This window comes from Bison bison, unplaced genomic scaffold, assembly GCF_000754665.1.
Source record: "Bison bison bison isolate TAMUID 2011002044 unplaced genomic scaffold, Bison_UMD1.0 scf7180017864270, whole genome shotgun sequence".
In the NCBI taxonomy this organism is placed as follows: domain Eukaryota; kingdom Metazoa; phylum Chordata; class Mammalia; order Artiodactyla; family Bovidae; genus Bison; species Bison bison.
The window spans coordinates 6,925,431-6,938,709 of NW_011494842.1; the positions used below are offsets into that span (position 1 = coordinate 6,925,431).

At 39.6% G+C, this 13,279-nt stretch overlaps 1 protein-coding gene across 2 annotated transcripts in view; it reads left to right on the forward strand.

Moving 5' to 3' along the window:
• The window catches only part of UHRF1BP1 (UHRF1 binding protein 1), a 72,521-nt gene that overhangs the window by 18,728 nt on the left and 40,514 nt on the right, over positions 1 to 13,279 (forward strand). Inside the window, exons 2-4 of one of the 2 annotated variants that reach the window (XM_010848632.1) lie at positions 2,143 to 2,305; positions 2,406 to 2,444; positions 3,170 to 3,261. In XM_010848632.1, coding sequence (XP_010846934.1) covers positions 2,143 to 2,305; positions 2,406 to 2,444; positions 3,170 to 3,261 — 294 coding nt within the window. Of the gene's footprint in view, positions 1 to 2,142; positions 2,306 to 2,405; positions 2,445 to 3,169; positions 3,262 to 13,279 lie in introns of those variants that run through there. The other variant, XM_010848633.1, reaches the window with a different exon arrangement.

A 13,279-nucleotide genomic window follows, 5' to 3' on the forward strand; every position in this document is an offset into this window, starting at 1 on the left:
CAGGCTCTCGCCCCCTCACCCCCTCTCACCCCTCTCACCCCAGGCTCTCGCCCCCTCACCGCACGCTCTCACCCCTCTCACCCCATGTGCTGTCAACAGTGACTCCGCAGGGCTGTGTAACAGCTGCTGCGCATGCATGTCACGAGGTGCTCGCTTGGTCACGGGCTACTTGATGCAATAGCCTGTATGAGCCTCACCGTGAAAGCCCTGGCTGCCACTGCATTGGTTCTACATTGGAGTGGCATCATAGTTACGTTATATGAAGTTATGGCTACGTTATGGTTATGTTATGGCTGCTGCTGCGTCAGCCAGGAGAGAGGCTGCATTATGGCTGCCATGCCAGTCAGGAGAGGATAAACGTGTCTGCAGTTCATACAGCTCCTTGAGTCTTCTTCCAGCCTCTTAGCTTGTGCCTTGCCTGCCCTGGGTTCAGCGAACAGTGTGAACAGCAAGACAGTTGGCATCCGGAATAGGATTGGCAATACAGTTGGTGTCGTTGGCAGGATGTTGAAGGGATTCAGTGTGTGACAGTGAGAGGACAGGCCTGTGTGAATTGTTTATGTGCAGCCCCTTGACGTGTAGTTTCCCATGGCCTGGATTCTGCTGATTGCACACTTAGGGTACAGTTCAGCAGTTTTCCTTTGTATTTCCTGCAAATGAGCAACAGGACCCAGTGGTGTGATGACATTCAGGTTCAGTCCCTTTGGCAAGGCCCTAAGTGGTTGTGTTCTTTTTCCACATCAGTAAAGGTATATGGGGTAAGGATTGGGGTTTTGCTTTACCCTACTTAACAAGCCAGTAATTAATCTGTTACTGTTTTATATCCTAACCTCATAGAATTCCCTCTTCTGTTGTTTCAAATAGAGTTTAAAAATATAATGGCTTGCTTTCTGATACCTCCTGGTCTGTTACCCCCCCAACTCACCGCCCCCCTGCCCAACTTTTATCTGGACTATCTGTTTTTTTCATTTCTGTCTTGCTCAGTTTGGATTCCTCTCCCAAAAGTTTTTCTCAGTGTGGGGACCCATCTTAGAAAGGAGCCTTGGTGAATTCCATGAGTTTATAGGGTTAGATTGCTTCGTCTCATTTGGACCTTTGGCCCAAAACCCCTTCAGCTTCCATTGCTTTTCTCAAATTGGCCCACGTTGCTCTTCACGGAGTACTTGGTCATCTTGGGGTGCTTCTGTTCTCTGATTTCTCTGATGTCCTGTTGTTTTCCTCTTTGATGATCTGCACAACTGCTTATAGCACTCATGTCTTGTGGCTGTTAATGTTTTTTCCCCTCCTGCTTGTATATGGGGTTTATGAGGATGCTTTATCTTATAGTTTTGTTTTTAATGTTATTCAAGGGCTTCCTTGGTGGCTCAGTTGGTAAAGAATGCTTGCAATCCTGGAGGCCCAGGTTTGATCCCTGGGTTAGGAAGATCCCCTGGAGAAGGAAATGGCAACCCACTCCAGTATTCTAGCCTGGGAAGTTCTATGGACAGAGGAGCCTGGCAGGCGGCAGTCCATGGGGTTGCAAGAAGAGTCAGATACAACTTACCAACTAAACCATGAGCTGTTAAGTTGCTATCTGGATGTTCTGGTTTTATATGGGAATTATGCTGCTGCTGCTGCTAAGTCGCTTCAGTCGTGTCCGACTCTGCGACCCCATAGACGGCAGCCCACCAGGCTCCCCTGTCCCTGGGATTCTCCAGGCAAGAACGCTGGAGTGGGTTGCCATTTCCTTCTCCAATGCATGAAAGTGAAAAGTCAAAGTGAAGTCGCTCAGTCATGTCCAACTCTTAGCAACCCCATGAACTGCAGCCTACCAGGCTCCTCCGTCCATGGGATTTTCCAGGCAAGAGTACTGGAGTGGGGTGCAATTGCCTTCTCCAATGGGAATTATATCAAAGTCTATATTGCTGATGCTATAACAGTTTCTCCAGAATTGTTATCGTAGGTTCTTGAGTAGAAAGACGATGCGATTGTGACAGAATATGTCTCACCTAACACCTTACGCTGTCTGGAGTTAGTGTGGTTGTTAGTCCACATTTGTTCTTTAACTTTCTCATTTCTCCGTATCGAGACGTGTTATTTGGTTATATTGCTCATTTGCAGGTTTCCATGGAAATAATAGCTGCTTACCATCACTCTTTTCAGGTTCACTAAAAATCTTTCCCCGGACAAAATCAATTTGAGCACCCTGAAAGGGGAGGGTCAGCTGACCAACCTGGAGCTGGATGAAGAGGTTCTACAGAATGTGCTGGAGCTCCCCACCTGGCTAGCCATCACTCGGGTCTACTGCAACAGGGCCTCGATCCGGGTGAGAATGTGGTCAGAGGGCTGCTGCTCTCTTTGGCCAGCAGGCCTGCCCTCGTGAGGGCTGCCTCCCATAGCCCTGAGTCTTTACTTTCCTCTTTCAGATCCAGTGGACAAAGCTGAAGACACACCCAATTTGCTTGGTAATGGCCTTTCTTGATTGCAAGTAATCAAATGGGGGAGGTAGGGGGTAAGGTTTTAAAGGAGCTGAGAGAAGATGGGGAGGAGTTTGATAGGCTGTCCTTTCTGGGAGTGTGGGTGCTTCCATCTGGCTTGTGAGCTCCTCCGTGAGATGGGGTGACTGTTGTCTGGGTTTTTTCTAGAACTGCTGTGCAGTAGAGCAAGTAGCTCTGAGACACAAGTCCTGAGTTGGTTTTGCTTTGAATTTTGTTTTTTTATAACAAGTTTTGCTGTCCAGCTTCTATCTTTACATTTCCTTTGGATTCCTGTTGGAGGAATTATTAGAAATTTATTCACATTGACTGTTGGGTGATTCTCAGCTAAAAGCCCTTCAGGAACTGATATCTATCTATCTATCTATCTATCTATATCTATATCTATATATATCTCAAGGACTGGAATCCCCAGGAATAGTAATATCTCTGTAACTTGGACTTATGTTTTCATTTTCTGCTGTGAGCTAATCCCATGCTTGTCATGGAGTTCTGCTGTTAATAGAAATGGAAGGGGGAAGATGAGGCCTCTCTTTGTATTTTAGTTTGTTTGTTCATTCGTTTGACTAACATTTATTGTTGGTCCACCGTGGACACGGCACTCAACTGGGTGCTGAAGCCCAGAGACGGATAAGACAGTCTGTGCTGTGTGCGGCTTTGTGCAGATGCTTAGGTCTCCATGGCTTTTATTTCAGTGTCTGGATAAGGTAGAGGTGGAGATGAAGACCTGTGAGGAGCCTCGGCCGCCCAATGGACAGTCTCCTATTGCCCTCGCTTCAGGACAGAGGTTAGTTGCTTTGGGTCCTATTATTTCCAATGTATCAATGGGTCCAGATCACCTTTTAATTAAAAATTAGAAACTTTTCATGATGGAAATTTTCAGACATACACTAAATAGTGTAATGAGAGAATAGTGTAATGAGCCCCCATCCACCCAAGATCTAACTTTCACAATTATCAACAATTCACTGTTCTTTTTCTACCTTTCTTCTGCCACTTTGTGAGTGTGTGTGTGTATGCACACGCTGTAATACTTGAAAGCAAATCGCAGATACCATATGATTCCATCTGTAAATACTTCTGTATTATGTGTCATTAATGAAGATTGAGAAGAAAGGAAAAGACTCCACAATACTATTATCACAATTAATAGAATTCATAGGGATTCCTTAATATCATCTAACACTTATTTCATATTTAATTTTCCCGAGTTGTCTCTAAAATATTTTTTTTGACAGTTCAGTTTGGCTGCAAAGAGCTCCACACTTTATATTTGGGGATATTGCCTTTTAAAACTCTTTAAGGGTTTCCCTGGTGGTCTGGTGGTTAAGAATCTACCTGCCAATGCAGTGGACACAGGTTTGATCCCTGGTCCAGGAAGATTCCACACGACACGGGGCAGCTTAGCCTGTGCACCATCACTACTGAAGCCCATGAGCCTAGAGCCCTTGCTGTGCAGTAGTAGAAGCCACAGCATGAGAAGCCTGTGCACTGCAACTGGAGAGTGCTCCTGCTCACTGCAGCTAGAGAAGTCCACACACAGCAGCAGAGGCCCAGCACAGCCAAAAAAGCCCCAAATAAATAGCGTTTTGTTTTTTTTTTTAAAGAAAAACTTTAAAAAATAAGGCTCTCTAATTTTAAACAATCCCCAATCCCACACTCTTTTATAGGTAATTTATTCTTTGTAGAAACTGGATTATTTCTTCTAAAGAATTTCCCATATTTTGTATTTTGGCTGATTGGATCCTCGAGGTATTATTTAAGATGTTTCATTTAATTTGGTAGTTAAAGACTTGATTTGATTCATTTGTTCGTTTTCTTGGTAAGAATACTTCATGAATAGTAATAATAGGAGGTGCATAAGATTCCTTTGGTTGAGATTACCCAGTGGATTCAGATGATGTTGGCCTGACTTGTTAGTTGTGATAAGTTCCTCATCTACCTCTCACCTCGTGGTTTAGAAACCGTTGATGATAGTTGTCTGTAGATCTATTATTTCAGTGTAAGATGGAAAATAGAGATTTTATAGCTCTTTTTTCCTGTTGCATTTATTAGTTGTGATTTTCTATAGAGAAAACTTTACAGAGAACTTTCTTTCACTAACTATTAATATTTGATTACTTTGAAAAACAGTGTGTACAGGAATGTCAGGATATACTGAATTCTTTACCTTTATTTAGCAAATTTAAGATTTATAAATTGACACCCTAATAATCTCTGAAGAGATTTCTTTTGGGTGGGGAAAAGTGAAGGCAGTTTATCGTTTCAAATCCATGTACTTTTTACATCATTATTAAGGTGTAATTGAGGGAGAATAGACTGTACATATATAAAATCTACAGTTTGGTAAGTTTGGGTATATGTATATGTCCATGCAACCATCAGCACAGTCAAGATAATAACCTGTCCATTCCCTCAAACCTATTGTTGATCTCCCTGCCCTTTCCCCTTCCATCCCCAGGCAGTGATGTTCTGTCAGTATAGATCGGTTTGCATTTTCTATGTTTTCTAAGTGAAATCGTGAAGTATGTACTAGTTTTTAGTGGCTTCTTTTGTTCAGCATAATTATTTTGAGATTCATCCATGCTGTTGAGTTTGTCGATAGTTCATTCCTTTTATTTATTCTATTTAGTTTATTTATTTAGTATTTATAGCCGTGCTGGGTCTTTATTGCTGTGCTCTGTGGCATGTGGGATCTTCCCAGATCAGGGATCAAACCCTTGTCTCCTTCACTGATAGGCAGATTCCTTACCACTGAGCCACCAGGGAAGCCCAGTTCATTCTTTTGATTATTGAGTAACATTCCATGTGTAAGTAGATCACAACTTGTTATCTACTCACTTGTTAATGTTCATTTTATTTCCAGTTTTTGGCTATTGCAAGTAATGCTGCTATAAAAATTCATATACAAGTTACTGTGAGGTCATGTGCTTTTATCTCTCTTGGCTAGGAACAGAATAGTTGGATGGAATGGTAGATGAGGATTTAACTTTTTAACAAACCGTTGAACATTTCCTGGTTGATTTACTATTTTACATTCATTGTTCATTTTTCATGTGCTTTTACGTTCTTTACGTCCAATGTTGATGTGTTCTTATAAGATGTATTTGTTGTGTAGTGTCAAGTACACGACACCATTGCAGTCATTATTCTTTCTGACGTTCAGTTGTCCCCATCTTTGGCCAGTGAGAGCCTTTCAATATCACCTGTGTCCTTTAGACAAGATCCCAGTAATCTTTCTGTTTTTGTACAGAACAAATCAGGCTTCTCTTACTCTCTTCTTTTTTATCCTTACCTCATACCTGGAATCAGACATTCCTCCAAGGAACCTGATTCTTTTTAGTGAGAAATGTTATGAATATTTAGTTAGAGACAATAGTCTGGGAAGAATTGTATTCATTGGGTCGTCACTGCTTTAAAGCCTTTTCAGTTCTAGGGAAAAAGTATTCTTTAAGAAAGATAAAAGTAATTCATGATAACATCTTGAATTTCTCAAATTGAAAAAAAGGATTTTGAGTAACTTTTTAGATTTACAATTTGCATTTTTAAAATTAATTTATTTTTAAGTGAAACAAAGATGAATATTTTTAATGACAAAGAAGATAGACATCATAAACCATTAGACACCTAACAACAAAGAAACAAAGATACATATAGCAAAAAATCAGAATAAGAGGGAAAAGAAAAAATACATAATCATAGTGAGACGTGTTAACATTTTTCTGAGAATATTTTATCAAGTGCATAAAAAATAAGAATAGGAGCATCTTGAATGATGTCATTAATAATTTAAATATAATAGATTTCTATTTCTATTAATTTATATTATTTTTATATCACATACAAATATATTTAAAATTTTATATCTCATATTTCATTATTAGATGTCCATAGGACATTTAGAAAAGCTGGCAAAAAGATAAACGTTGCTAAATTTCAAAAAGTAGTAGATAGCTCATTACACACGAATGTCAGTCTAGCTATTCATGAGCAGGCTAAAATCTCTCTTTGCTTTCAGTTATCTCTATAACTTTACCATTATAATTAAAAAAATGTAAAACACCATTACAAAAGATATGACAAAACAAAAGAAAATCATCAAAAGTGCATACCAAAGGTGTTCAATAAAGTATATGCACAAATTTTTCTAACAATAAATTCAATTCTTAAAAATTTCTAGCTTACTTAGAAACTATAATGGCTGCCATGTAATAACCTCAGATTTAACAAATACTTAGAATTTTCCACATTACACTAAAAGTGTATATATATATATATATATACACTTTTAGTGCACACACACATACACACACACACACATATAAAAGCCATGAACTTAAAAATAAGTTATGAATGCTAAGGGTGAAATACAAATTTGTTCTTGTCACTCCAATCAGTGTTATTTCATACATTCAATAATCTATAATAAAGCATTCTTGTTATAGTCAAAAAAAAAAAAAAGTAGAATTCCTTTTTTGGTGTGTGATTCGGTTACACATATACACGTATGTTATTTTGGAAATTATTTTCCATTATAGATTATCACAAGATACTGACGGTAGTTCCCTGTGCTACCTTTGTTGCTTGTTGCATATCTATTTTTTTAGATGAGAAAAATAACATTCTATTCATACTAAGTCAAACAAGTGGAATCAAAATGTCTTAAATTTTTTAGTTAGGCAAAAATTTACAAGTTTTCTAAAATATATATGTTATACGTATTATATATATAAAGGTATACAAGAACTTTTCTACTATGCTTGATAAAGGCTTGAGAAAGAATATAAAAAAAAATAAAAGGAGAGATGAAGAAACTGGAAAACAAGCTAAATGAAATGGGAGCACTGAGTATGAAGTAGAGAAGTGAAGCAAACTAGGTAAAAGTAAAAGCCCCGCATATAGTCCAGTTGTTTAAACGTGGCTGCTCATTAGAGACATATCTGGAACTCTGGTGAAAAAAAGCAACACCTGGACATTGGTATTTTTCAAAAAATTCCAAGATAATTCTGGTATGCGTATGAATTTTAAAAAGTATTCCAGGATCTTCTATTAAATGATAGTTTTGGTGATATAGAATTCTGTTATTTTTCTGTTGACCGATCACGATACAATGGTATTGTGAGTAATCACAGTAGTGAAAGATGTTTATCAATATTCATAATCAATAGCCAGACAAAAAATAAAAGACAATTACAATTGCAAGCCATAATGGCAACATTGTTAACCTAACAATATAAAATAACTACATACAATTTGGGGGGTCAAGCAGAGTGATGTGGTAAGTGAAAATGCATACACCCACCTGTTTTCATCTGCTCAGCTGGTCTATGTCTTTTGATTAGGGCATTTAATCCATTTACATTTAAGGTAATTATCCATATATATGATTTACCATTTCCTTAATTGTTTTGGGTTTATTTTCTCTTGTTTCCTGCCTAGAGAAGTTCCTTTAGCATTTGTTGTAAAGCTGGTTTGATGGTGCTAAATTCTCTTAACTTTTGCTTGTCTGGAAGGCTTTTGATTTCTCCATCAAATCTAAAGGGGATTCTTGCTTCATAAAGTATTCTTGGTTTAGGTTCTTCCCTTTCATCATTTTTAATGTATCATGCCATTCTCTTGCTTGTAGAGTTTCTGTTCAGAATATAGCCTGATGGGAGTTCCCTTCCTTTTCCCTTGTTGCTTTTAATATTTTTTAGGGCTTCCCTGGTGGCTCAGATGTAAAGAATCCGCCTGCAATGTGGGATACCAGGGTTCTATCCCTGGGTTGGGAAGATTCCCTTGGAGGAGGGTGTGGCAACCCACTCCAGTATTCTTGCCTGGAGAAGCCCCTTGGTCAGAGGAGCCTCATGGGGTAGCAAAGAGTTGCACACGACTGAGCGACTAAGCACAGCTCTGTCTTTAATTTTTCTAAGTTTGATTATTATGTGTCTCAGTGTGTTCCTTCTTGGGTTTACCCTGCCTGAGACTGTCTGTGCTTCCTGGACTTTCTTGACTGTTTCCTTTATCATGTTAGGGAAGTTTGCAGCTATTATCTCTTCAAATATTTTCTCAGGTCCTTTCTCTTTTCTCCTTCTGGGACCCCTACAATGCAAATGTTAGTGTGTTTATTGTTGTCGCAGAGGTCTCTTAGGCTGTCTTCATTTCTTTTCATTCTTTTTTCTATATTCTGTTCTGTAGCAGTGATTTTCACCATTCTATCCCCCAGGTCATTTATCCGTTCTTGAAAGGGAAAGTTAAAATCATCCAGTCTGTGTCTAACTCTTTGCGACCCAATGGACTTTACAGTCAATAGAATTCTCCAGGCCAGAATACTGGAGTGGGTAGCCTTTCCCATCTCCAGGGGATCTTCCTAACCTAGGGATTGAACCCAGGTCTCCCGCATTGCAGGCAGATTCTTTACCAGCTGAGCCATAAGGGAAGCCCAAGAATACTGGAGTGGGTAGCCTATCCCTTCTCCAGCAGATCTTCCCGACCGAGGAATCGAACCGGGATCTCCTGCATTGAAGGCGGATTCTTTATCAGCTGAGCTGTCAGGGAAGCCCTATCCATTCTTCTGTCCCAGTTATTCTGCTATGGATTCCTTCTAGTATATCATTCATCTCTGTTTGTTTGTTCTTTAGTTCTGAGTCTTTGGTAAACATTTCTTGCATCTTCTCAATCTTTGCCTCCATTCTTTTTCTGAGATCTTGAATGATCTTCACTATCATTTTTCTGAATTCTTTTTCTGGAAGGTTGCCTATCTTCACTTCATTCAGTTGTTTTTCTTTTTTTTTTTTTTGAAGTTGCTCAGTCGTGTCCAACTCTTTGTGACCCCATGGACTGTAGCCTACCAGGCTCCTCCATCCATGGGATTTTCCAGGCAAGAGTACTGGAGTGGGTTGCCATTTCCTTCTCCACATTCAGTTGTTTTTCTAGGGTTTTATCTTGTCCCTTCATTTGGGACATAACTTTCTGCTTTTTCATGGTGGTTAAGTTTCTGTAATGTGGTTTTTGTTTTAGTCTCTGTGGGACTGTGGTTCTTCTTGCTTCTATCTGGCTTCTGATGGAGGAGGCTAAGAGGCTTGTGTAAGCTTCCTCGGGGGAGGGATTGGTGGTGGAGAAACTGGGTCTTGCTATGGTGAGCAGGGCCTTGCTCAGTAAAGCTTTAATCCAATTATCTGCTGGTGGGTGGGATTATGCTCCCTCCTTAGTATTTTTTTGGCCTAAGGCGACCCAACCCTCTAGGTCTATGGTTGGGTGCTGGCAACCTCCAAGAGGGTATACCCCAAGGAGGACCTTCCAGGCTGGGTGCCCCCATGCCTGTGGTGAGCCCCTCCTGGCCCACACCTCCTGCACAGGAGACCCTCCAGCACTAGCTCCTTTCCTCTGAGTCTTGGTATGTGGAAAATTTTGTTTGTGCCCTCCAAGACTGGAGTCTCATGTTTCCCCCAGTCTTGTGGAAGTCTTGTAATCCAATCCTGCTGGCCTTCAAGATCAGATTCCCTGGGGGATCTGGGAATTGGCAGTCCCTTTAGGAATTGGCTGGGAAGCCCAACGGGTTCACAGCAGTGGGAGAGCTTCTTTGGTGTTATTGTTCTCTAGTTTGTGGGTCATCCACCCAGAGGGTATGGGATTTGATTTCATCATGATTGTGCCCCTCCTACCATCTCGCTGTGGCTTCTTGTCTTTGAATGTAGGGTATCTTTTTTGATAGTTTCCAGTGTCCTGTTGATAGTTACTCAACAGCTGGTTGTGATTTGGGTGCCCTCACAAGAGGAGAGGAGCACATATCCTTCTACTCTGCCATCTTGAACCAGAAATATTTGCATTTTTGTTCATATGCTAAATTTTGGTTCCTAACAACATTTTATAATAAATAATTCACTTTTTAATAGTTTCAAAAATAACAAAGACTAATATAACTACCAATAAGACTACTGAATGCAGTAGCTTTTTGTGTGTGTGAATATGTGTTTTTTATTTTTGGCCACCCTGCATGGCTTACGGGATCTCAGTTCCCCAACCAAGGATTGAACTCAGGCCTTTGGCATTAAGAGTGCAGAATCCTAACCACTGGATCACCAGGGAATTCCCATGTATTTGCTTTAACCTTATGATATATTCCATTAGATATATATAGTCAAAATACTGTGTTTTAAAATTACTTGAGGGTCTTCCCTGGTGGTGCTTCCAGTGCAGGGGGCGGGGTGTGACCCCTAGTGGGGGAGCTAAGATCCCTCATGCCTCACAGCCAAAAAAACGATATAAAACAGAAGCAATATTGTAACAAATTCAATAAAGACTTAAAAAATGATCCACATTAAAAAAATCTTAAAAAAATAAATAAAATTACTTGAAATCATTCTTTGTATGGTTGGGTACCAACTTGACATACATAGGAATTCATTTTTTAGGACAGATTTTTTAGAGCAGTTTTAGGTATAAATAGTAGTACTAAGAGGAAGGAGCAGAGATTTCCCAAATACCCCCTGCTCTCAACACACGCGGAGCCTCCCCCATTATGGACCTCCGCCAACCAGAGTGGCATATTTATTATGACAGATGAACTTACACTGACACCTCATAATCACACAAAGTTCATACTTCACCTTGAGGTTCACCCTTGGTGGGACATTCTATAGGCTTGGACACGTGTATAGTGACATGCATGCACTGTTACAGTATCGTACAGTGTATTTTCACTGCCCTAAAAATCCTCTGTGCTCCACTTAGTCATCCTTCTCCCTGCTCCAACCCCTGGCAACCACTGGTCTTTTCACTATTCCATAGTTTTTCCTTTTCCGTGATGATTCCATCTCTTTAGATTGCCTTCTTTCACTTAATAATATGCATTTAAGTTTCCTCCATGTCTTTTTATGACTCTGTGGCTCATTTCTTTTTAGTGCTGAAAAATATTTCATTGTCTGGATGTACCACAGTTTATCCATTTAATAGTTACAGCATCTTGGTTGTTTGTTTCCAAATTTTGGCAATTATGAATAAAACTGCTATAAATGTCCATGTGTGGACTTTAACTTTTAAATTCCTTTGAGTGTATATAAAGGAGCATGATTGCTGGATCATGTGATAAGAGTATGGTTCAGTTTTGGAAGAAACCACAGAACTGTCTTCCCAAAGTGACTTACCATTTTACATTATTACTAGCAGCGAATGAGAGTTCCTGCTGTTCCATGTCCTTGTCAGCATTTGGATTAGTAATTAATGAAAGTCACTCAGTCGTGTCTGACTCTTTGCGACCCCATGGACGCATGGGGTAGCTTGCTAGGCTTCTCTGTCCATGGAATTCTCCGCATTTAGTGTTGTCAGCAGTTTGGGTTTTGGTCATTCTAATAGGTGTGTAGTGGAATCTCACTGTTGTTCTCATTTCCGTTTCCCTAATAACATATGATGTAGAGCTTATAAGACATATGCTTCTTTGCCATCTGTACGTCTTTCATAAGGTATCTATGAAGGTCTTTGGCCCATGTTTTAATTGGGTTGTCTTTTTATTGTTGACTTTTAACAGTTCTTTGTGTATTTCAGATAACAGTCTTTTATCAGATGTGTCTTTTTGCAGATATATTCTAGTCTATGAGTGGTCTTATTCTCTTGACATTGTCTTTCACAGAGCAGATTTTGAAACTTTAATGAAGTCCAGTGTAGCTGTTATTTCTTTCATGAATTGTGCCTTTGGTGTTGTATCTAAAATGTAATTGCTATACCCAGTACCATCTAGGTTTTCTCTTATGCTATCTTCTAAGAGTTTTATATCAGTTTGTTTTAAATTTGTAAAATGTTTTTAATTTACTTTTTAAACTATGTAAAATTACACAGTTTCAAAGTTAAAACTATAAAAAAGGTATGTTATATGTACGTATGTTGTCCCTACTCCATTTTTTACACAAAATGTAACATACCATAAACACTTGACACATTGCCTTTTTCTTTTAAAAGTATATCCTGGAGATCACTTCATAGATGTATATAAGGAGATGCTTCTTATTCCTTTTTGTACCTGCAAAATACTCAGTATATTTTATAGAGGCATCATAGTTTATGTAGCAAGTTCTCTATTAATTAGTTCAGTTCAGTCACTCGGTCGTGTCTGACTCTTTGCGATCCCATGGACTGAAGCACGCCAGGCCTCCCTGTCCATCACCAACTCCTGGAGTTTACTCAAATTCATGTCCATTGAGTTGGTGATGCCATCCAACCATCTCATTCTCTGTCATCCTCTTCTCCTGTCTTCAGTCTTTCCCAAAATCAGGGTCTTTCCCAGTGAGTCAGTTCTTTGTATCACGTGGCAAAAGTATTGGAGTTTTAGCTTCAACATCAGTCCTTCCAATGAACACTCAGGACTGATCTCCTTTAGGATGGACTGGTTGGATCTGCTTGCAGTCCAAGGGACTCTCAAGAGTCTTCTCCAACACCACAGTTCAAAAGCATCAATTCTTTGACACTCAGCTTTCTTTATAATCCAACTCTCACATTCATACATGACTATTGGAAAAACCATAGCCTTGACTAGACAGACCTTTGTTGGCAAAGTAATGTCTCTGCTTTTTAATATGGTGTCTAGGTTGGTCATAACTTTCCTTCCAAGGAGTAAGCATCTTTTAATTTCATGGCTGCAATCACCATCTGCAGTGATTTTGGAGCCCCCAAAACTAAAATCAGCCACTGTTTCCACTGTTTCCCCATCTATTTGCCATGTGGTGAGGGACTGGATGCCATGATCTTAGTTTTCTGAATGTTGAGCTTTAAGCCAACTTTTTCACTCTCCTCTTCCACTTTCATCAAGAGGCTCTTTAGTTCTTCTTCACTTT